Source organism: Bos javanicus, chromosome X (assembly GCF_032452875.1).
Source record: "Bos javanicus breed banteng chromosome X, ARS-OSU_banteng_1.0, whole genome shotgun sequence".
Classification (NCBI taxonomy): Eukaryota; Metazoa; Chordata; class Mammalia; order Artiodactyla; family Bovidae; genus Bos; species Bos javanicus.
In genome coordinates, this window is record NC_083897.1 from 23,383,502 (window position 1) to 23,409,288 (window position 25,787).

Sequence of the window (25,787 nt, forward strand, 5' to 3'; positions counted from 1 at the left end):
ACACCATTTCACTGCTCCCTCAACTTAGCCGTTCATTTGGACAAGAAACAGCCTATATACAATACTTAGTTCATCATGATCCTCATAAAAAAGGATAGAGTGCCTACTAATTGCACGGTCCCACATTTCCTTCTCTCTTTACTGTTGGATGACACGTAAAGTGTTTTATTTTTGTTTTAATTAACTCTGTCTAGTGCACAAGTTTGACAGCTCAGGCTTATGGGATTATATAATCTTAAAATGTGATGGACGGCCATGTCTACAAATAAAAATAATAAAAGAAAAACCACAAGTGAGATGCCTGAGCCCACAATAATTTATCTTAGGCTGGTAGTGAACAAGGCTGATTTGATTCATTTGTCTGCCAGAAGGAAGGAACAGCTCATAAAAACACAAATGAAAGGAGGCTGGTAAGTGGTGGGTATTTCAATACTGATGGCAAAGAGAAGCAAAGCCATCAGACAGCAGTAAAATGAAACCAGGTAATTCTTACTTGTAGAGGTCAGGTTGAGGCTGTTCACATTCAATTGCTGCTCTGAGGTTATCAATGGATTCGACTGTACGCAGTTCAATGGTATCACGTACCGCATAATGTGTCTAGATGAAAGCAGAAGAAAAAACAAAAACAGCCCCCCCCAAAAAGAAAAAAATTATAATCATACACCCACCTGATTTCAGGAACACTATGTTTTTAGTAAGAGGCTTTGGCAGAATAATACGAATACATCTCCAACTAGATAAACTTTATGGTATTATTCTTAAAATATATTACAATAATTAAAAAGTGAACTCTGCTGTAAAGGGATTTCAAAGATAATGAGAAAACTAAAAGCTTTTCTTGATACTGACAGCAGAGAAAATTCCATTTGCACCATGCATATAATTAACTGAAAACCCCATGAAAAATTTAAAACACTTTTTTTCCCCTCCTATTTATAGAACTGAGACCTATTATTTTGCTCACCATAGTATATGGTGAAGTTAACATACAAATAAGAATTGAATCACTCTTTTGGTCATAAGAATACTAACATTTTGCTAACAGAAAGAAAAAAAATCATCAATAGTTCCCATTACAGAAACAGCAAAATTAATGATCTTGAAAATGCTTCAAGTAGCTACAGTTCATGTGAGGAGCAGAGACATGATGTATCTTGCTTTAGTCAGACAGTTAGAATATTCTACTAGGGTATATTATGTACTTACTTGATTGACCCAGAACTCAGGGCAGGCTCCAATGAATCCTTTTATAAATCATCAAAGAAGGGCTGACACAGACTCAAAGACTACACTACTTATGCTGAAGGAAAGCTGTTGCATGATCTTTGGAGAATATTATGGAATTGCCTGAGCTATATTTTAAACTATCTCCTGACGTTGAAAACCTATGTACTTTTAGCTAATTTGATTAGATTAACTTAAGTGGAAAATGAAACCACTTGAAAGTTAAGTTTTCTTCTTCTACACAACTTTGTCCCTTATTAGGAAATCTTGAGGTAGATTTCTCAATTTTCACCTTGACATTCCCTTAAATATAACTTTGTTTTCGAATAGTTGAAATGGGACTAGTTCATCACCATGCCCCTGAAGCGGTAACAAAATTAGTTATCTAACAGGCATTTAAGTTCCTTTACCACACACTGAATCCTGGTCCTTGAGTTCAGATAGCATAAACAAGTGGAGGAAAGCCCTCAAGAAGATACACGGAGGTGAGCACATGAGTGCTCTTCCTTAAAGGCAGCAGCACATAGAGGATAAATCTTCATGCCCTGTGGAACTCTGGATGATAGACAAGAACTGATTGTGCCAGAAAGTACCAGGGAAGTCAGTTATCCTCCAGTTTGAACAAATTTACTCTCACACATTTTTAATTCTTCCTAGTTGCAATAAAGCAACTAGTTTGCCAAACTATACCCTAAGGTATTTTTTAAAAGTAATCAAGCCAATAGCTTAGATTTTCAAAATGCCAGGAATAAACACTTTAAAAAAGAGGATATTCATCACTTTAAAAAAAAAAACAGATCAAACTTAGAGTACCTTAGATGAAGGTGAGAGTACCTTCAGATGTAGTTATTTTCATAGCTATGTAGTTTCAGCCTAAAGAGCACTTTCATTTTAAAAGCCTAAATACAATGTGGAATGGGTTAATGTCAATATGAAATGTAAAAAGTGCTATAAAAATGTGGTGGCTTTTATCTAGGGTGTGGACTTCTCACCCAACACCACCCTTTCCCCCAAAGCTGAGTATTTGCTTAGAAGTTTCAAAGACAGTTATATAAACACTGTCTTCAAATACAAAATTTCCACAAATAGGAAAAAATAAGGTAAAAGATTAGGGGCAGTGGGACGGAATATTGCATGATTACCCATCCTTAGCTGAGAATGTTTACCTTGCAATTCGATTCCCCATCAAGACTGGCTGTGGTAACATAACAGGTTCCATCAACTGTGCAGGATGACAGAAGAATAAGATCACAGGGAAAGGTTTCATCTGCCTGTACTTCTACTATATCACCGACCTAGTACAGAGAGAAAAATAAGTATCAATGTTCTTAATTCCAAACAAAGCATTTATTATACCTCCAACTAAAGTCAAAACAGTAGCAAAAGACCTCTCCCCATCTAAGGCTTAGAATGTCTCAGCATCCTATACCATGTGAAAGGTGACGAAACAATAGTACTCAACATTCAGAGTCCTCTTTAAGGTCACAAGGACTTACGATGCTTTCAGATTACCTGAGTATTGAACTTTAATCTCTGATACGTGATTTCATTACCCAGAGACTCTTTTGCTCTCTGATATGTTTGGCATTGGTGTTTGATAAGAGAATGACCATTATCATTTCATGACTGAATCAAGAAAATCTATACATTTTCATTTGAGTACTTCAAGAACACTGGGCAGCTACACTCCCACTCTGCATCAAGATAAATATTTCTAAATGCTTTGCCTTCCATGTGGTAATAGCTATTAGTGTCGGGTGACAGTTCTCTCTTTAGTGCTCAGAAAATCTCACTTAATTAGAGAGGCATTAGGTCATTTTCCAACAATTCATCTGCTATCAGTTAGTGCCCAAAGCTCAAGTAGAAAAAAAACCTGAGAGAAGAAACCATGAATGATTTCTAGTGCATAATTTAATAATGTACGAAATCAATCATAATGATTAAAACACAGATCTTTACAACTTGATTTTATATCCCAGCTCTGCCACTTAACTATATGACCTTGGGTTAAGTGTCTTTGATGATTACAACTACCTCATAGGATTGGTTTTGAGTATGAAATGAGGATACAAGTAAAGTGGTTCGCAAAGTACCCGGCACAAAGTTACCAACTGATAGTTGTTTATTAAATTATTACTAATATTCTGCAACTACTTTACTTCGAACTTATGAATAGTCATAAAATTTTTTAGAAGGATGTAAGAAATTATCCAGCCCAGTCCATTCCAACATTTTCCATGCCATGGCACACATAGGAAATGATAAATTAACACTTTTTTTAACAGCACTCCCAGATAAAGGGAGGAGGCTGCTAGTGAAAGACGACAACCCACTTTAGGGAGTCAATATCTAGCTTACCAGTTTGGACACACTGGTTATAAAACATGGAACTAATAAATGACACACCTGCCTTCCAATTGCTACATAATTTGGCAGATAAAGATGAGGGTTTCAAGATCTATTCAGAAACGATTTTATTTTCTTTGCCAATTTTAATCAGTAGCCACGAACAACAGCATCAATAATGAAACTAATTTGTAAATAATATTTTATTCTCTTGGATCTTTCCTTCTTCACATCCGTAAATACTTATGTTGCTTAAGCACAATCTATGCTTAAATACACAGAAGCAAAAAAACAAACAAAATCCTAAAGCATCTCAGAAGAAGGAAACACTCATCTAAAGGATGGAAGATGATTCCCAGGCACTGATAAATATAAACCACAATTTCTTCTATAACACTGACAATCACCTCAGATAGGAAAAGGTCTCTGCACCTGGAGTGCAAGTTAAGGCTGGTAAGATGGACTGGGGCCAGACCACCAAAGGTCTGACAGGTCAGGTTCAGGTGTTGAGGCCTCACCCTGAAGCCAAGGGGGGACCGAGAAAGGACTTTTAAAGAAAGGGAACAACATGGTTCAGTTAGACAATCAACTCTAGGGTTGTTTCCACTTAACTTGTACAAAGTCAACAAGAGAACCTCACCATCCATTATGACAAACATTAGAAAAAGTCAGATAATCAAGAGAATTGTAAGTTTTTTGGGTTCATCAAAGAGTTGAGGTTGCAGGGCAACCAAGTTAACTGAATTTCAAAGGGCAAAAAGTCCCTCTGAGGAGAGGCGGGAGAAACTGACTCTTTCACAATTAACAAAGCACAGGAGGAAGAGATGGCTGTCATAAAAGTGCACAGGAAGAAAATAACTAGATTTTCAACCAATTGTAAAAGGCTTGGGAGGGGCCAATGTGACAGTTTCAAATCTCTGCAAGCCTCAGAGAAAAGAGGAGACCATAAGCACACATCAGTTCTTCTCTCTGGGCATCCACTGGGTGCTCACGAGAAAGGTACAGGCATACAGGTTTGACTGAGTGCTGTGGAGAAACAGGCAAAATATGCTCTAACTGTGGACCCTTTCCTCATAGGGTGCAAAAGCCATCTGTGCCTAAGAGCAAGGCAAGAAACCCTCCCTGGCAGGGTCTCAGGGACATGTAACTCCTGCTAGTGGAGAGGTAGAACAAAGCCAACTGCTGCTGGGGATAGACAGGAAACACCCTCATATTGAGGACCTGGTACTAATAAAAGGCAAAGTTCAGCTGCCAAGGGACATTGGGATGGAGATCAGGAAAGAGTGCTGAAAGTTCTACCCTGAGGCAAAGGTGCATAAAGGCTGCCTAATAATGAGAGAGTAGGAGAATCAAGAAACCACTTGGATCCCATCAGGAACCCTGCAAAGAATAACAAGAAAGATTAATCTACCATTGGGGGAGGAGAAAGGGCACACAGAGAGGCATCCACTGTGTCTCAGGAATGCAGGACCTGCTGAAAGCAGATAGTGGAACAGGAACACTGAGAAAACCCCTGTGGCAGCCCAGCCGTGCAGGAATTTAGAGTCCACGGAGGTACTGAAAGCATCAACATCTACAGCAAACTCCAAAGCCAGCCAACTCCTGACCAGACTGACTCAATCCCCAACACTGATGGACTGGCTGACAGAAGAGGTATGACCACTGCAGACCAGAAATACAGGTTACCTGCCTCGATCTCTAGCATTCTTTTCCATGCACTGTCCATTAAAAACATGAAATGCACAAAACCCAGAGAAAAATGACCTATCATCAGATTTTAGAATTAAGAAACAGGGATAGAAAATTAGCTATGAGTAAAATACTGATATATTTACTGGAGGGAGTTTCTGGTTGTCCAGTGGTTAAGACTGCATTCCCAGTGCAAGGGGGCATGGGTTCAACCACTGGTTGAGGTACTGAGATCCCTCATGCCTTGACCCCTCCCCAGCAAAAAAGTAAGTATTTACTGGAAAACACAGATAACATATATGTGCAGATGAAGAATTTGGGCCAGCAAGATGGGAACTTAAAAAAAAAAAAAAGCAAATAGAAAAGTGAGAAATGACAAGCATGGCATGAGAGATAAAGATGTCCTTCAATGGGCTTATCAGCAGACTGGATATGACAAAAGAAATCATCAGTAAAACTGAAGAAACTCTTCCAATATTTCTAATGCCAAAACCCATACCCTTTCCCTTACAAATGACTATGCTTTTCCACTGGAATTCCTCAAGGCCTGCTGCTCTTCTCTATGTTTTACATCAGTTCAGTTCAGTTGCTCAGTCGTGTCTCACTCTTTGTGACCCCATGGACTGCAGCATGCCAGGCTTCCTTGTCCATCACCAACTCCTGGAGTTTACTCAAACTCATGTCCATTGAGTCAGTGATGCCATTCAACCATTTCATCCTCTGTCATCCCCTTCTCCTCCTGCCTTCAATCTTTCCCAGCATCAGGGTCTTTTCAAATGAGTCAGTTCTTCACATCAGGTGGCCAAAATATTGGAGTTTCAGCTTCAACATCAGTCCTTCCAATGAACACCCAGGACTGATTTCCTTTAGGATGGACTGGTTGGATTTCCTTGCAGTCCAAGGGACTCTCAAGAGTCTTCTCCAACACCACAGTTCAAAAGCATCAATTCTTTGGTGTTCAGCTTTCTTTATAGTCCAACTCTCACATCCATACATGACTACTGGAAAAACCATAGCTTTGACTAAATGGACCTTTGTTGGCAAAGTAATGTCTCTGCTTTTTAATATGCTATCTAGGTTGGTCATAACTTTCCTTTCAAGGGGCAAGCGTCTTTTAATTTCATGGCTGCAGTCACCATCTGCAGTGATTTTGGAGCCCAGAAACATAAAGTCTGACACTGTTTCCACTGTTTCCCCATCTATTTGCCATGAAGTGATGGGACCAGATGTCATGATCTTAGTTTTCTGAATGTTGAGTTTTAAGCCAACTTTCTCACTCTCCTTTCTTTTATCAAGGGGCTCTTTAGTTCTTGTTTGCTTTCTGCCGTAAGGGTGGTGCCATCTGCCTATCTGAGGTTATTGATATTTCTCCTGGCAATCTTGATTCCAACTTGTGCTTCATCATGTTTTACATGATTCCACCCAAATTTCTATTTCCACCTAAAACATCTCCTCTGAGCTCCAGGCTTGACAATTCCATCTGGCTATCTAATAAGAATCTCAAAATGAACATGGCCCAAACCTATTCTTCTCCCAGTCCTTTCCAACTTATTTAATAGCACCAGCATTTTGTTTAATAGCACTACCTAATACAAGTAGTTGCTCAGGGCAAAATCAAGGAGGCTATCTTTATTCTTTTTTGCTCTTTTTCTCACTCTCTCCATGGAATACATCAGTAAGTCCAGATTTTATCTACAATAAATATCCTGAATAGATCCATTTATCTTGATCACGCAATAGGAGGGACAAAGTTGTGCTTATGAGCATGGACGCCACATCCAGACTTCCTTCAATTCAAATCCCAGCTTTCCCACTTATAAGTTATGGACAAGTTTCTTAACCTCCCTATGCCTCAGTTTCATCATCAGTAAAGAGGGGATAACAAAAGTACCTATTTCATAGGACTGTTGTAAAGTAAGGATTAATGAATTAACAGAATGTAGAAGGGAGTGCCTGGCATATTTATGTTACATACAAATGTTAACAAATATTTCTATTTTTATTGTTATTGTCTTTTCTACTATCACCCTATATAACCTTACATTTTGCTTATACTACAGCAGTAACCACCTAACAGGTTTCCCTCATTCTACTTTTGCTCATGCCTCTACTTTGCTTGGGCTTTCCAGGTGGCACTATGGTAAAGAATCAGCTTACCAATGTAAGAGACATGAGTTTGATCCCTGGGTCAGGAAGATCCCCTGGAAGAGGACATGGCAACCCACTCTAGTATTCATGCCTGGAGAATTCCGTGGATAGAGGAACATGGATGGCTACAGTCCTTAGTGTTGCAAAAGAGTCGGACACGACTTAGCAACTGGGCACACTAACTACTTTTCTTAATCTTCAAAGTTGCCTTTTTTAAGAGTAAGATCAAGTCACTCTCTAGCTTTGAAACCCTTTAAAAAATACCCAGTGCACTGAGGATACAGAACAAGTCACTCTCCTGTTCAACATGAGTATCCACACTCCCCAGCCAAGCAATCACTCGAACACTTTTAGTTTATAGGCATCTCTTTATAACACAAATACTCCAGAAAGGGCTCAATCAAGCAGCATTTCACACAACAGCATCAACTAATGTAACTGAGATTATACCCGGCTGAGGTCAGCCAAAGATAAGTAGCCTAGTGAGAAAAGGTGGAAGATGGGGGTCCTTCTAAGGCAGTGGGGGTGACAGCAAAAACAGAAAGAGGAAATGAGAGAAAAGGAGAGAAAAGTGGGAGACTTTATTTACTTTGCAATTTTATTTCATAACCTGGAAGCAACAGATTTAATAATATGAATCATTTATGCTGCCTTTGGTTCTTATGTGAACAAAAAGCTGAGTTTCTACTAATGGTTTGGAAACTTCAGATCCTAACCACTCCAGTTCATCACAAGGCCCTCCCTTCTGGGATGCGGAAAACAGAAAAAAGAGTGGGAGAAATACAGTCTATGTCAAACTTGGGTAACTCTCCCAGTCTGTGGCCTTCCTCCCATCATTACTATAAGAAGGTGTAAGATGGTTTACTTATTGCTGGGGATATGGAGAACTTAAGCTTGAAATTCTGGGTATTAAGTAAATAATTCAGCGGTGATAATAATTGATAAAACAATAGAGAGGACAGTATCATTTTGTATGAACTCATACCACAGCCCTGAACAATTCTGTTTCACACATCTTCTTCCCTTGCTCTGAAGAATTTGATTTCCATTAACTTTCATATTGTAATTCATATTCATATAGAAACATTCTTTTAACAATAACACAACACTGACAAACAATTTTGGAAGATTAACACAATTGGAAGATTAACATAATTGACAAACCCTTAGCTACAATCAAAAAAAAAAAAGACTCAAACATCTGAAAAAAGAGGAAACCACAACTGATGCCAGAGAAATAAAAATTTTACGATTATACAAGACTACTACAACTACATGCCAATTGATAAGTACCTAGAAACATACAACCTACCAAAGCTGGATCACTGAGAAATAAAGAAATCTGAGCAGATCCAAAACCAGTGAGAAGACTGAAGTAGGAATCAAAAATCTCACCCAAAAGATAAGCCCAGGATTAGATGACTTCACTGAAGAATGCTACCCAGCATTTGAAGAAGAAATAACAATCCTTCCTAATTCTTCTAAAGAATCAAAGAGGTAGGAACACCTTCAAACTTATTCTGAGCCCAGCATTATCCTGATATTATCACCAGAAAAAGACACTGCAAGAAAATGACGTACCAATTTTCTCAACAAATAATGATACATTAAAATACTAACAAATTAAAAATCAGTAACATTAAAATGATCATGCTCCATGACCAAATGAAATTTATTATTGGGATCCAAGAATATATATGAAAATCAATCAATATAATGCAGCATATAAACAATGTGTTGCATGATCATCTCAGTTAATGCAAAAAAGACATTTAGCAAAATTCAACACTCTTTCATGATAAAAATATTTAATAAAATAGGAAGAGAAGTAAATGATCACAACCTAATGAAAGTCTAAAGCTACTATCACACTAAATAGGCAAAGACTAAAACCTTTATCTCTAAGATCAGAAACAAAGCAAGGATGTCCACTCCAGAACTATTATCAATCATTGTACTAGAAGTTCTGGATAGAACAGTTAGACAAGAAACAAAAAAGGTATACAAATTGGGAAAGAAGTAACATTATCCTAATTTGCAGATGACATGATTTTATACGCAAAAAAGCCTCTAAAAATTCCACCAAAAATGTTAGAACAAATTAATTCAGCAAAGTTGCAGGAACTAAAATCAACACTCAAAAATCAGATGCATGCCTATACATTAACAATGACCAGTCCAAAAAGGAAATCAAGAAAACACTATCCTTTACAATAGCATCCAAAATGATAAAACACTTAGGAACAAACTTAAAGAAGTTAAAGAGTTGTACACTGACAGTTACAAAAGCACTGCTAAAAGAAATCAAAGAATACAAAGCAAATGGAAACATATTTCAAGTTCACAGATTGAAACACTTAATACTGTTAAAATGTGTATACCATCCAAAGTGATCTACACACTCAGTGGACTTCCTATCAAAATACCAATGGCATTTGTTTCAGAAATAGGAGAAAAAAAAAAAAAACTCTGACATTCATATGAAATCTCAAGGGACCATGAGATCTTGGAAAGATCTCCAAAAATGATCTTGAAAAGGAGAAACGAACTTGGAGGTCTTGCATTCCCAAATTTCTCCAAACACACTAGAAAGCAACAGTAATTAAGACTGGCATAAAGGCAGATACCTAAGACAATGAATTGAAAGCTAGAAATAAACTCTTGCACATAAGGTCAAATGACTTTCTACAAGTGTACCAAGACTATTCAATAGGGAATGAGAGTTTCTTCAACAAACAGCTTTGGGAAAACTGGGCATCTACTTATAAAAGTATTGATAGAGTTGGATTCTCACCTTAGATCATATACAAAAATTAACAAGAAAAGAATGAAAGATCTAAATGTCAGACTTGATCCTACCAGACTCCTAGAAGAACATGGAGAAAAAGCTTCAGGACATCAGACTTGGCAATGATTTCTTGGATATGACACCAAAAGCACAGGATAAAAACCAAAATTAGAAAATGAGAATACATGATCAAAGAAAACAATCAATAGTGAAAAGGCAACCTACAGAATAAGAGAAAATATTTGCCAATCATATAGCTGACGAGGAGTTAATATCCAGAAAATAATCAATAGTGAAAAGGCAACCTACAGAATAGGAGAAAATATGTGCCAATCATATAGCTGATGAGGAGTTAATATCCAGAATATATAAGGAACTATCATGACTCAATAACAAATACCCCAATTAAAAATTGGGTCAATGACTTGCTTCCCTGGTGGCTCAGACGGTAAAGGATCTGCCCACAATGCAGGAGACCTGGGTTCAATCCCTGGGTAAGGAAGATTCCCTGGAGAAGCAAATGACAAACCACTCCAGTATTCTTGCCTAGAAAATCCCATGGACAGAGGAGTCTGGTGGGCTATAGTCCAGGGGGACACAAAGAGTCAGACACGACTGAGCGATTAACACTTAACACAAGGACTTGAACAGACATTTCTCCAAAGAAAATACACAACAGTCAATAGGCACATGAAATGATGCTCAACATCACCAATCATTAGGAAAATGCAAATGCAAACCACAATGAGATATCACTTTGTATCAGTCAGGATGCCCACTATCAAAAGAACAGAAAGTCCTCAAGAGGACCGGGAGAAGTTGAAAGCCTTGTGTATTCGGCACTAAAGTAAAATGGTACATCCATTATGGAAAACAGTATGGAAGTTTCTCCACAAATTAAAAACAGAATTACAATACAATCTAGAAATTCTACTTCTGGGTATATACCTAACATAATTCAAAGCAATAACTTGAGCTATTTGTACACCTGTGTTCACTGCAGCATTATTCACATAGCCAAAAGGTGGAAGCAAGCCAAACGTCCATCAACTGATGAATTAATAAAGTGTGGTATATACATACAATGGAGTATTATGTAGCTTTAAAAAATGGGAAATCCTGTCATGTGAAGATATTATACTAAGTGAAATAAACCAGTCACAAAAGGACAGATACTATACATTTCCTATCACAGGAAGTATCTCTCTAAGGTAGTCCAAGTAACAGCAACAGAAAATACAAAAGTGTTTACCAAGGGCTACAGGCAGGGTGAATAATTGTTTAGTGGATATAGAGTTCCAGTGTTATAAAATGAAAAGGCTCTAGAGATCTGTTGTACAACAATGTGAATACTTAATACCACTGAACTGTATACTTAAAAAATAGTTAAGATGGTAAATTTAGTGTTAAAGTTCCACCATTCTATAGATAAGCAGATTGCACTCATTTCACATGCTATCAAGGTAATGCTCAAAAACTTTCATATGCTAGGCTTTAATATTACATGAACTGAGAACTTCCAGACGTACAAGCTAGATTTAGAAAAGGCAGGGGAACCAGAGATCACATTGCCAACATCTGTTGGATCACAGAAAAAGCAAGGGAATTCCAGAAAAGTATCTACTTTTGCTTCATTGACTATGCTGAAGGCTTTGATTGTGTGGATCACAACAACCCATGGAAAATTCTTCAAGAGATGGGAATACCAGACCACCTTACCTGTCTCCTGAGAAATCTGTATGCAGGTCAAGAAGGAACAGTTAGAACCAGACATGATGGAACAATGGACTGGTTCAAAATTGGAAAAGGAGTACATCAAGGCTGTATATTGTCACCCTGCTTAGTTAACTTATATGCAGAGTACATCATGTGAAATGCTGAGCTGGATGAAGCACAAGCTGGAATCAACACTGCCTGGAGAAATATCAACAACCTCAGATATGCAGATGATACCACTCTGATGGCAGAAAGTGAAGATAACTGAAGAGCCGCTTGATGAAGGTGAAAGAGGAGAGTGAAAAAGCTGGTCTAAAACTCAACATTCAAAACATGAAGATCATGACATCCAGTCCCATCACTTCATGGCAAACAGATGGGAAAACAATGGAAAAAGAGGAACAATGGAAATATTTTCTTGGGCTCCAAAATCACTGCGGACGGTGATTGCAGCCACAAAATTAAAAGATGCTTGCTCCTTGGAAGAAAAGCTATAACAAACCTAAACAGCATATTAAAAAGCAGAGACGTAACTTCGCTGACAAAAGTCTGTAGAGTCAAAGCTAAGGTTTTTCCAGTAGTCATGTATGGATGTGAGAGCAGGACCATCAAGAAGGCTGAGTGCCAAACAACTGATGCTTTCAAACTGTGGTGCTGGAGAAGACTGTTTAGAGTCCCTTGGACAGCAATAAGATCAAACCAGTCCATCCTAAAGGAAATCAGTGCTGAATATTCATTGGAGGGACTAATGCTAAAGCTGAAGTTCCAATACTTTGGCCACCTGATGTGAAGAGCTGACTCACTAGAAAAGACCCAGATGCTGGGACAGATTGAGGGCAGGAGGAGAAGGGGACGACAGAGGATGAGATGGTTGGATGGCATCACCAACTCAATGGACATGAGTCTGAGCAAACTCGAGGAGACAGTGAAAGACAGGGAAGCCTAGTGTGCTGCAGTTCATGAGGTCACAAAGAGTTGGGCACAACTTAGTGAATGAACAACAACACAGATAAGTATTAATAAAAACACAGGCATTAGAGCCTTAATATTCTTTAATTGTGAAGGACTATCATTTATTTTTCTAATTGTGTTCTTATTTTTTATCCCAATATCACAATAAAGTAAAAATAAGTAATACCTTAAGACTAGGATACAATATTTGTAAAAGACATATCTGATAAAGGACTGTTACCAATTTTCACAATATGAAAATGAGCAATCTGATTAAAAAACTGGGGAAAAGACCTAACAGACACCCCACCAAAGAAGATATTCAAATGCAAGTAAGCATATGGAATTATGCTCATTAGGGAATTGCAAATTAAGACCAAAATGAGATATCACTGTACAGTCTTTAGAATGGGCAAAATCTAGAATACTGACACAAATGCTGGCCAGGATATGGAGCAACAGAACTCTCATTTACTGCTTATGGGAAATGCAAAATGGGTAGCTATGTTGGAGATAGTCTGGAAGTTTCTTATAAAACTAAACACGTTCTTACCATTGATCAGATAACACTCTGGTTTTTACCAAAATGAACTGAAATCTTATATTCACACATAGAGCTGCATATAGATGTTTATAATAGTTTTATTTCTAATGGCCAAAACATGGAAGCAAGCATGATGTCCTTCAGTGAGTGAGTGACTATTAAATAAACTGGTACATCTAGACAATGAAATATTATTTAGTGCTAAAAAGAAATGAGCTATCAAACCATGAAAAGATGGAGAAAACTCAAATGCATGTTACTAAGTGGAAAAAGCGAACTTGAAAAAGCTATATACGGTATGATTTTAACCACATGACACTAAGAAAAATGCAAAACTATGGAGACAGTAAAAGGAAGAGTGGTGACCAGGGGTTGGAGGGAGGGATGAACAGGCTAAGCACAGAGGATATTTAGGGCAGTGAAATGATTCTGTATAATACTGTAATGGTGGAGACATGTCCTTATACATTTGTTCAGACTCACTGAACATACATGATCAAGAGTGAAAACTAACTAACCTAAACTGTGGACTATCACTGTGATAGTGATATGATATGTCATTGGAGGTTCACTGATTGTAACAAATATGCCACTCTGGTGGGGGGTACTGATTGTGAGGAAGGTTGTACCTGTGTAGGGAAAAGGACTGTATGTGAACTCCATAATTTCTGTTCAGTTTTGCTGCTCTAAAGTTTACATTAATTAAAATAAAATTTGCTAGGTATAAAAACTATGATTTGGACAAGTCAAAAATTTTATCAACAGGAATCTTATTGTATAGTAACAGTCAATGGCTAATTTGAATAAAAAATGAAACTGTTTGAGATATTAAAAAAAAACAATACCTTACAACTATCATATATGGTGGTGGAATATAAAATGGCATATGGCTGCTGTGGAAAACAGTTTGCTGCTGCTGCTGCTGCTAAGTCGCTTCAGTCGTGTCCGACTCTGTGCGATCCCAGAGATGGCAGCCCACCAGGCTCCCCCATCGCTGGGATTCTCCAGGCAAGAACACTGGAGTGGGTTGCCATTTCCTTCTCCAGTACATAAAAGTGAAAAGTGAAAGTGAAGTTGCTGAGTCGTGTCCGACTCCTAGCGACCCCATGGACTGCAGCCTACCAGGCTCCTCCATCCATGGGATTTTCCAGGTAAGAGTACTGGAGTGGGTTGCCACTGCCTTCTCCAACAGTTTGGTGATTCATAAAAACTAGAATCACCACATGACCTAGCAATTCCCCTCCTAGGTATGTACCCAAAAGAATGGGAAAGAGGTGTCTGAAACAAAAACTTGTACATGAATATTCATATCACCAACAATCCTAATAGCTCAAGCGAAGTCGCCCAGTCATGTCCAATTCTTCGCGATCCCATGGACTGTAGCCCGCCAGGCTCCTCTGTTCATGGAATTTTCCAGGCAAGAGTCCTGGAGTGGGTTGTCATTTCCTTCTCCAGGGGATCTTCCCTACCTAGGAATCGAAGCTGGGTCTCTTGCATTGCAGGCAGACACATTACCATCTGAGCCACCTGGGAAGCCCCCTAATAGCTCAAAGGTAGAAAGAAAACAAATGTCCATCAACTGATGATTGGATAAACAAAATGTGGTGGCTATATTATGCAGTATTATTTAATCAAAAGGAATGAAGTAATGATACATGCCACAACATGAATGAACCTCAAGAAGATAGCAACAAGCAAGAGAATGCAGACATAAAGGCCACATAGTATGTGATTCCATTTATGTGAAATACTTACAATAGGTAAACCCACTGAGACAGAAAGAAGATGAGTGGTTGCCAGGGCCTGGGTGAGGGAAGAATGGAGGATGACTACTTCATGGCTATGGGGGTTTACCTTTTGGGGCAGTGAGAATGTTCTGGAACTAGACAGTGGTGATGGTTGCACAGCACTGAGAATGTATGAAATGCCACTGAAGTGTACATTTTAAAATGATGTGTTCTCACTATAATTTAAAAAAAAAAAGAATGTACTACAAAACTTAATACCTTGATTTTTTCACTCTCTTTTTTCACTCGCTTTGCATTTTCAATAATGTAAACAGTGCTCTTATTGACTTCATTGTCGGCCCTGTGCCTCAGCCAATCCTCATATCCCTAGAAGAATAAAAATAAGGACATAGTCAAACTCACATAATGAAGTAAAGTTGTTAATAAATTTCTACAACCCCTTCTCTGAGTCACAGCAGATACTTATAATATTACTTTCAATGCAGAATAAAGAGACAACACTGTAAATTTTTGCAGCAAAAATGAAAATATGCTTTCAAAATATTCCTTAGGTAAAAAGCTTTATTGCATTAAAAGGTTCCTCCATTCTAGAGATAAGTATTAATAAAAATACAGGTAAAAGAGACTTAATATTCTTCAGTGGTGAAGGACTATGATTTATTTTTCTAGACTATGATTTATTTTTCTAATTCTGCTCTTAGTCAAGTTAATGTTAATGTTCTCTACTTTTTAATTTGAGAGACATTTTTCCAGGTTTTATTCTCTTATAGACCAAATTACTTAAACACATTCTTCCATATTAGACTGTTGGGAGTGATCATCTCTGAGGAAATGTAATTCCTTCCCAGAGACACAGAATAGAAAGACCAAGTAGGATTATTTTGGAACAGTATCTATGATAAGTTTTAAAGATCAACAGTTAAATTTCTCCACTGACTTGGTGACAAAAGAAAATATAAATTGGTGTTCACTTTTTAGAATTAAAAGTAATGAGTTCATTTTCCTTTGGGCTTTCTTTGGTCTAGAGTAATTTAAGCCAAAAGAAGTAAGAATGGAGGAACTCCATTTGTTTGAGCACCATCTCCTTTTTTTACATCATTTTGCTTTTTTTTCCTTTAATAGGGTCTGTGGAGAAGGCAATGGCAACCCACTCCAGTACTCTTGCCTGGAAAATCCCATGGACGGAGGAGCCTGGTAGGCTGCAGTCCATGGGTTAGCTAGGAGTTGGACACGACTCAGCGACTTCACTTTCACTTTTCACTTTTATGCACTGGAGAAGGAAATGGCAACCCACTCCAGTGTTCTTGCCTGGAGAATCCCAGGGACAGGGGAGCCTGGTGGGCTGCCATCTCTGGGGTCGCACAGAGTCGGACACGACTGAAGCAACTTAGCAGCAGCAGCAGCAGCAGGGTCTGTACCTTTTCAAATATAACTGTTTGAAAAGTCTCTTGATCACCTTCCCCTTTTTCTCTCAGGTGCTATATTGATTCCTATCCTGTCCTTCTTTAGGGCAATGCTTAGACTATCACTTCATATGGGAACTTTCAGTGATGTCAGTGAGGAAACAAAGGCCCCAGCATGAACTAGTATTGGGAGTAAAATGAATCAGTAAGAGCTTTTTGAAAACCAAACAGGCTATTCTTAGAACCAGCAATTCTATGATGTTAAAGAAAGTAATCTTAACATCCTCAGGGAAATAACATCCCCAAAGTCTTTATTTAGCAACCAAACACTTGATACAATATCCTTTCAGTTTTGGGTAGACAAGATAGAAGACCAGATAACCCCAAGAAGAAAGGGAACCATGTTCTCAATATTGTTAAGCAAACCTTTATTTTGGACATTCTTTGGGACACTTTCTAAAGGACTTTGATAAGTACTGTCTAAAAGTCTCCTTGTAACCTGTCAGCTTCTGGTACAGGAAAAACATTGTTAACTACTCCTTAACCACATTTCCTGTTTCCGTTTTTCAATTTCATTGGGATTTGTCAAAACACCTCTTCAGCAGCATCAGGAAAGACAACAGAATTAAAGTATTTATACTCTTGAGTTCAGAGAAGGAAATGGCAACCCATTCCAGTACTCTTGCCTGGAGAATCCCAGGGACAGAGGAGCCTGGCTGGCTACAGTCCATGGGGTCAAAAGAGTTGGACGTGACTGAAGTGACTTAGCGCACGTGCACACACACACGCACACACACACACACACACACACACTCTTGAGTTCTCTGCTATAGGTGGCAATTTAAAAAGTCCACAAGAATGGGAATTTTTCAGACAGATACAACACATTAAAAAATGCAATGCACATTACAAATTTACCTCCCACTCCCTGAGTGAGGTGTACCTTCTACCTACTCTCCTTTTAGGGTTACATTCCTCCCTCCAAAAAATAGTAATAAAGGAGCAAAGAAATTAAAGATGTGTCTTATAACCATTTTAATGGGTTTTCAATAAGAACAAAATATAAACTCTCATGTCAGACAGGACTGAAATGCAAGCATAATTGTAAATTAGAAATTTACCTGCTTGATGGCTGTAACAGTTATAACGAAGAAAAGTGGAAGTCCACTGGTAATTGGGCTAGTTGGTGTGTCTACTGTTACCTAAGTAAAGAAAGTAAATTGAGAGTAAAATGAAAAACCACCATTAATATGCAGTACTTACATGCTACAAACATTTCAGACAAAAATGTAAACAAAACATATCCCAGTAGCAGCATGAATGCTAACTTTCCTTAAAACAAAAGCAATCCACCTAGCCGTTAGTTTAAGAAAATAGTTCTAAATTTAGGCTTAGTTTTCATGCCAGCTTGGACTAACCCCTAGACTGAAATATATCCATTCAATGGTACTCTGTTGAGTACCATTCTGTCAGCCTTTGTGCTATTATCAGCCAGGGTCTAGAGATGCTGCTTTATTTTAAACAAGATGGAGAAAAGTTCCTGCCTTCATAAGAGCTGGCAACTTACAGTGAAAACCAGACATTAAAACAAGTTAGATTTGAAGAGTATATAGAAGTTAACTAGATGGAAGGGAGGGCATCCTAGGCGCAGTGAGGCACATATTGAAAGTCTCTATGGGAGGAGGGCATGTGAGAAAATAAAGGAAGCCAGCAGCAAAAGAGCACGTGGTGTGAGAAGAGGCTGGAGGGGAAACGGGGCCAGACCTAGCAGGGCTCTCCAGATAAAGTTCATTCTTTATCTCACAAACAGTGGGAAATAATTGAAGCTTTTAGGCAAGGAGAGGTCACGTGAACAGAACCACATTCCAAAAGGTCATTCTCATTGCTTTGTGGAAAATGGAATGGAAGGGAACAAAAGTGGAGGGAGGGAGTCCATTTAGGAGGCTAGTACACTTATCCAGGTAAGAGATGATGGCTTGGACAAAGGTGGTAGCAGCAAATAAAAAAAGAAGTTCCAGAGACATTTAGGAAGCAACACTGGTAAGGAATTTCTTGTAAGTGGTGGTTAAAAATGTCTCCCAAGTATCTGATTAACATGGCTAGGTGGATGTTGTCATTCATTGAAATAGGAAATCCTGAAAGAGAACTAAATTTGAGGCAAAGAGGATCATGGGGTCACTCTCCTTTTACATAGCTCTGTGCCTTCTTGCACACACTGAGATATCAGTCTGGATTCCTCACCACATAAGCTCTCTAATCTTTCAAGTCTTAAAGTCACCTATTCTTTGAAGTCTTCTCAAGCTTCTCTTGGGTAGGAAGAAAAATCATAACTTCCACTGTGTCCGCACAGAATTTTGCTCATACTAGTTTTATGACATTTACCACATTAAATTGAGTGAATACATGATTGTCTTTTTTGGCTATAACGTAAAATTCCTTTTGGGTAGAAAAGGCAATCTTGATCTTTACTGTACCTGCTAAAATCTTTGTTATCTGGACCACTGCCTGGCACACAGGTGCTTGCTGAACTGAACTGAAGTGTGCTGCATGCCAAGTGGAATGACTGTGTGCATAATCTTCTACACAGTTTATTTATTCTATGCTGTTCTATAAGACATCTCACCATTGATCTAGAGGAGCTCCGCCTCAAATGTCCCATCATTCATGACTGAAATTGGTTCTTCCCCATATCACAACCCAGACTGGTTTTAACTTGCAGGGCTAAATTGAATTATAGTACTATTTACTCAAAGTGGATAAACAGAAGCACTTAAGATCAGCAAGGCATTTGAGCAATTTTATTGGGATGTTTTTGCTTTGCTTTAAAACAATGAAATGAGAAAAAAAATACCTTTAATGTAGTAAAATTTTCAAAGGGTAATTCTGGCAAGGGAAAGATTTTAATAGCTTATAGACTGAAAGATGGAAAATGAAATTTAAAATGTCTAAAATTTAAAACACAAAACATTAGTAGGAACACTGAGAAGCAAACCAATGTACAAGGATTTCATCCTTAAAGTAAATAAATGAGGAAAATCAAAACTGGTAATCAAGAAGATAAGTGATAAATTTTCAATTAAACTGAAACAGGTGCTTAACAAAGTGAAACTTATTAACTTGAACTATTTTCAATTTTCATACATACCACTATATATAAAAGTACACAATGCATGTTTGTCTAAGATGAACAAAGATATGAAATCCATGAAAGTTTAAAAAAAGTAACAAAGTCTCAAATATAAAATTGAGTACAGCTTAAAATATATTAGTACTTTAAAAAGTGTTATTATAATAAGCCATGAACAACTTTTTAATCACAGGGCATTTCAAGGTTAGAAATGGACTGAAAATCTGCTTGAAGAAATGAAGTTTCTAATGGAGCTCTTACCTGTATAAGAAAAATTATAAGAAAATAAAAATTTGCAATTCTTCTAAACTGTTCAAACAGATTCTTTGGGAGGAAATTCCAAAGTGTATACTATATGGGAGGGAAAAAAAAAGATTATTAGAAAGGAAACTTGAAAAAGATTCCAGATTATCACAATACTTTGAAAGCATGTTAAAACCCAAACCTCACAGACAAATAAGTGTGTGCTTAGACGTATAGCATAAAACACTCTGCAAGAGTCAGGTTTTCACTTGGAGCATTCTAACTGGGCCATCTGTCCTTCAGCTTTGCTTTCCCTGGCCCAATCTAAATTAGGTTCCCTGTTATCTGCTCTCATATCACCCTATACTTCCCTGGGATCACGCGTTTCAGTGAATAATTATATGTGTGCATATTTTAATTAAAGTCTCTCCCTCAAGAGGCACTGAGATCTAAAAGGGAAGACTATTCATCTAGTCTTTTTATTATTTTTCTCCAACTCCTAGCACAGTGCCTAACATAAAGTAGACACTCAATAAATTAGTTGGATGAATGAATGAACTAATTAAATTAATTTTTCTGGCTGTGCTAAGCTTTGGAAAGTTTATCATCATCACAGATAAAATTCTGTCCCTATCACTGTTTCCCACCTCCATGACAGCCTTGGTATACATATAACCTTAGATCATAGACAGCTTACATTTTAATCAACAACATACCAACCTTGTACTTTGATAACAGGTAGTGGGTAAAGGTTTCAATGCTAAATTGTACACGGGCAGGAGGAGAAAACTCTTGGGCCAGCTGTCAAATCACAAAGACTTTCTCACTGGTACGTTAAGCTCAAGGACCAGGGCATTTTAAAATCATCCAAAGTTGGATTTTCTAGATGTCTTAATAAAGACCAGAAACCAGAAAGAAAAAAATGTTTCTTAACCTAAAGATCTAAGTTTATACTTGCACGGTCTCCATTTGTGAGAAAATATTTATTAGGTAAGGTGACCGAAAAAGCCAAAGTTGCAGAGCATGATACAATAGATGGGGCTTTACTACTAACCTCCCTTTAAAAGGTGTATAGGCCCAAGGTTCAGGGAAACCCAAGAATAGAAAGATGAATGGAGGCAAATATATTCAGTGAAGCAACTGCATTACAACCAACAGCCCACCTAGAAGGTTCTTCTCCCAGGGTTCATAGAAGTGCCTCAGGGAAGCCCATTCAACTTGTGTGTGGATGTGTATCACTTAGGAGAAGAGAGTCCACAGTTTTCAGATTCCCAAGGCAGCTTGTGACCAAAAAGAAAAGGGATCAAAACCACAGGTCCAGTCACTCTGAAGCTGCCCTAGTTCAGATGAGCACTTAACTCCCGATGACTGAAGGTCAGTTTTCTAAAACAACAAACTAAACTCCAACAGGCTAACAGCTGAGCTTCTGGCTTGTTGACCTTCTGTTCCTTAAGTAAAGGGTTTTAAATTAAACAAACAAACATTGGGACTGTGAGAGTCCTCTGTGGGGTGTGAACATGTCGAAGGGAACATTTTTGTTGTTGTTTCTAGGCCCCCACTGTGTCCCTCTGTTTTAACTTCCTAAATGAACTGCTTCCTTGAGGAACTCTGGTCAGTCTCTTGATAGGCAACTATTACTACATGCCCTCTTCTTTCCTATATCAGATCATGAACTACTAAGAGGTCAGAGAACATATAAACATAAGCTCCCTTCCCTTCCATGCCTAGAACAGTGTTCAGTATGTAGAAGGTATACAAGAAATGTTGACCTAAACTTGTGTTTTGGCCATTTCCTCCACTGCTCTAACTAAAAAGTAAATTAAGCTTCTTGTCTCTGTTATAATACAAATGCAATATAGCATACATTATTTCAATGCAGACTAAGAGAAGCCTACTTTTAAATAGTGTTCTAATTAAAACTGAAATGAAATGAAAGCTGCATATACCAAGTTATTCAAATTGACTTGTTTACCTAAAATGTGAACTCTCAGACTTAGTTGCCACAAACCAAAAATAATGTTAACTCACAGGAAGAAAATGTTTAGAGCATTTGTTTCATACATGATGTTGAAAATGGACATTTTTTGGGTCAAAAGTCAGTTCTTGCTCAGAGAAGTCAGTAAGTGGATCTTCTATACTATCTTAACATGCAAGCCTAAACTAAAAAAGCCACCCTGACATCTAGAACACGTTTTAAAAGTTTCTTGGTGGCTCAGACGGTAAAGCGTCTGCACGCAATGAGGGAGGCCTGGGTTTAATCCCTGGGTCAGGAAGATCCCCTGGAGAAGGAAATGGCAACCCACTCCAGTGCCCTCGCCTGGAAAATCCCACAGGCAGAGGAGCCTGGTAGGCTACAGTCCATGGGGTCTCAAAGAGTCGGACAAGACTGAGAGACTTCACTTTCATTTTCTTCAAAAGTTTCTTCAGAAAAATGCCAACTTCCCAAGTATGTGCAATGCATTTTCATTTTCCCTAGAGTGAATTAAACAACTGGTACACAACTGTGGCCTTTGACTGAAACAACTGTGGGTCCCCACCCTCACACACCTATCATCTAATTTAATTTGAAATCAAAACCTTGTAACTTTGATAAATAACTTTCCTAATTTAAAGTAGAGAGTATGAAGGGAATCTCAGTTTTGAGAGTCTATTAAACTGAAAATTTTAAACAAAAGGAAACTTTAGAACACTACTTGTTTTTACCCAAAGTCCAAAATTTTCCAATTTAGCCTTTAAAATGCTGATGGGAAAGCTAAAGCTCCAAATAACTTGTTCTAATATTTCTGTGTATCATGAGAAAAGGGATACCAGCTAAAATGAAGTAGTTAATTATGTAAAGTGGCAAAATCAACAACCAGTTGTGAAGGAGCACTGACTTTTCTTACTACCGGCATTTGAATGCGATGTAACAAAAATAACTGTACTTGAAGATTAGTTGTAAATAAGCAAAGCTCTAGGTTGAATAACTGTTCACTTTGCTAAATGACTGTACCATGTGATTATCAACTCTCCTTGATGTAGGCAGTAAATCCAATTTTGAGCATCACAGCAGCCTTCTTTCATTTTCATTACCAATGTTAAGCAGAACTTTCTGCTTTTTCAAAGTATCACTCTTTCTACCATAAATTCAGAATGGCAAAAGGAGTTACCAAGACAGTACTACATTAGGATTTAGTAACTTTAGCTTAAAAGGCACCTTCAGGGAGTTTGATAAAATGCAAAGACATGTCTAAGAAATTCTACTGATGCTTTTGATTTTTAAAATGAGAGAAAATGCTAGTGTAATTTTAGTCTTGAAACTTTAATACATTCTTTCACATAGGAGAAGTTAAGTTTAACCTTGGGCATAGCTTCAAAGAGTTAGGAGGAGCTCCCTGATTCTTATCCCACTGAAGGGCCTTCAAGATGAGGCTCAGAAGTTTTAAATGAAAAAAAAAAAAAGTAGAATAGAGAAAAATGATGGAACCTAAGATCTTAAAGATCTAGTTTCTTTTGCTGCAGAAGGGGATTTCCAAGTTTTGTACCAGTTACAAAATTCTAGTGATTCCCAAAGGTCCCTGCTCAGTGCACTAAAATAGGAAGGCCAAAGAGAACAAGTTTTTCTAAACAAAGTATTTGTGCATCCCAAAAGAAGAAAAGGATGCTAATTTTATGTTAATAAAACTTAAATTTTTATCAAAGTGTTATTTTCAGTGTTCCTGTATTAACAGGACTTATTCCCAGTGATATTACATTACTGATGGCATCTGTAAACAAACAAAAGGCAGCCAACTGAGAAAGTTATTTTTATTATCGAATGGTTTAGAAAGGAAATCAACACTTGCTACAAATGTTGTACATTTCTTCAATTAAAAGTGTTGTACATTTCTTCAATTAAAAGATTCTGGTGCAAATACCATCATCAGCCAAAGGGCAATGTGAGGAAGAGAAAGTCAAATTATGGAACATTTTTCTCTCCAAACTGGACCTGAAGGCTTCTTTTTAGCATATTTGAAACACAGGAGACTGAGGAAATCAGTACTACTGCTCAGGACTGCAGTAATAATAATAATCACAAAAATATAAATAACAATAGCAGTTACCATCTACTGAATTGTTATTGCATGCCAAGCACAGTGCTTCAATGGTTTCTGTGAATTACTTTATCCGCATCACAATCCTGTGAGATAAGTAGTTAATAGCCCCATTTTACTGATAAGAAAATGGGGACATAGGAAGGTTATATAACTTTAACTTCAAACACAGATCTCCTGTTTATAAGGGTGAAGCTCTTTACCAATACACTATATGCTGTTCCCTTATAACTATTTATTGTACTAAAATTTCATTCTTTTTGTGAAGTCAGTATACTGTCCATTCCTTTTTTTCTGCTCTATAGCTATTACGAAAAACAGATCAGTTAATAAGCAGTTAACTAGACAAACTGTAAAAATAAAATATCTACAAAGAAAAAGATGTGTTAGTCTATCAATGTAGACGCATTCACTACTGTGGTTTCTAAAACACATACATACATACTGTATATGCAAATATGTTTAGAACCAGTTTGTATTTGCCCATGAATTCCTTATTATTTAAAAAACATCCTATTGCATTGTTTTGACTACTGGCAAAACTAAAGTTAAAATATGAAAAATATTCTATGAAACACAAAAACAGTTGAGAATTAACTGAGTTTTATATGTCCCTTTAATATGCAAAAATACATGGTATATTACAACAAGTAGATTTTCACTAGCTCAGTGAAAAGTCGCTTGACTATCAGTGTGTCACTTTATCATTTTCCACATTAAGCAGTATGGGAAAAAATAATTCCCTAAAAGTAAAGGAGAGAAAACTGAGGGAGGAGCCTGAATAGCACACTGATATGAAAACAGCTCTTTATTCAGAGCCACTATATCTTATAAAGCAGTTCTGTTCCTGGCTTATCACTAACTTTGCTTCATGACCATGACTAACTTAAGTTCTCTGGGTTTGCTTTCTCCATCTGTAAAGTCGGAGTTGAACAAGAGGATCTCTTAGGATGTTTCAGTTCTATATTAAGTCCATGATTCTGAGCCAAAGGACTACTACTGACTGTTTTCTTGAATACTAAGGGTGAGTCACAATTTTCGGTGAAAGAACTATTCACTATCTTGGGCACAGGTACAGAAACTTCTAGCTGACAATAAATTTCTGCCACAAGGTTAAAGATTAACAGGAAACAGACATTTAAACTCAGAGTGTTCTATAGTCCAATGGATCTGCTCATTAGGTAACACAGTTTTCAATCATTCTGTCCATATTTTACATGCTACTCTCCCAGCTAAGTACAATCTATCTGCATTATATCACTACCCAAACAGAAATCACATGTTTGAAAATTAAAATGTTACATTTGCAAAGGAAGGGTATAACTTTGTGTTTCAGATCCTCAGTGTCTGTCAACATGCAATGAACCAATATTCACCAACATTTGAGGTCTACCTTATCATGCTGCATGAAGAAGCGAGGAAAATTATCAAGATCTGTGCCATACTAGAAGACACAGCAGTCTCTAGATGGTGCCAGCAATCTAGCACCTAGCACCTAACCTCCTCAGTCAAGGGGAAAGATTAGCAAACTAATACTTGTAGATTGATGACTACTGGGTACTGAGTTATAAATAATGCTTTCTTGTATGGAACATAAGCTCCATTTCACTAATGAGGACATTCAGACTGAGAGATTAATTTGCCCAAAGTCACACAGCTAGTAAATGATCAGACCAGGATTTAAACAGGTCTTCAGGCCACTTCTTTTAGCATTACACAATGCTAAATAAAGTAAGATGATTATTCAAATGGTAACACAGTCATGGTGATTGAACCCTTAACTGTTC

The 25,787-nt window shown here is 37.6% G+C and overlaps 1 protein-coding gene across 7 annotated transcripts in view; it reads right to left on the bottom strand.

The window, feature by feature from the left end:
• ATP11C (ATPase phospholipid transporting 11C) overlaps positions 1 to 25,787 on the bottom strand; it is a 188,321-nt gene that overhangs the window by 68,023 nt on the left and 94,511 nt on the right. For all 7 annotated transcript variants that reach the window (XM_061408529.1, XM_061408524.1, XM_061408523.1 and 4 more), the window contains 5 exons: positions 19,946 to 20,035; positions 17,679 to 17,759; positions 15,413 to 15,520; positions 2,391 to 2,519; positions 494 to 597 (listed from right to left, as the gene is read on the bottom strand). In XM_061408529.1, coding sequence (XP_061264513.1) covers positions 494 to 597; positions 2,391 to 2,519; positions 15,413 to 15,520; positions 17,679 to 17,759; positions 19,946 to 20,035 — 512 coding nt within the window. The remainder of the gene's footprint in view (positions 1 to 493; positions 598 to 2,390; positions 2,520 to 15,412; positions 15,521 to 17,678; positions 17,760 to 19,945; positions 20,036 to 25,787) is intronic.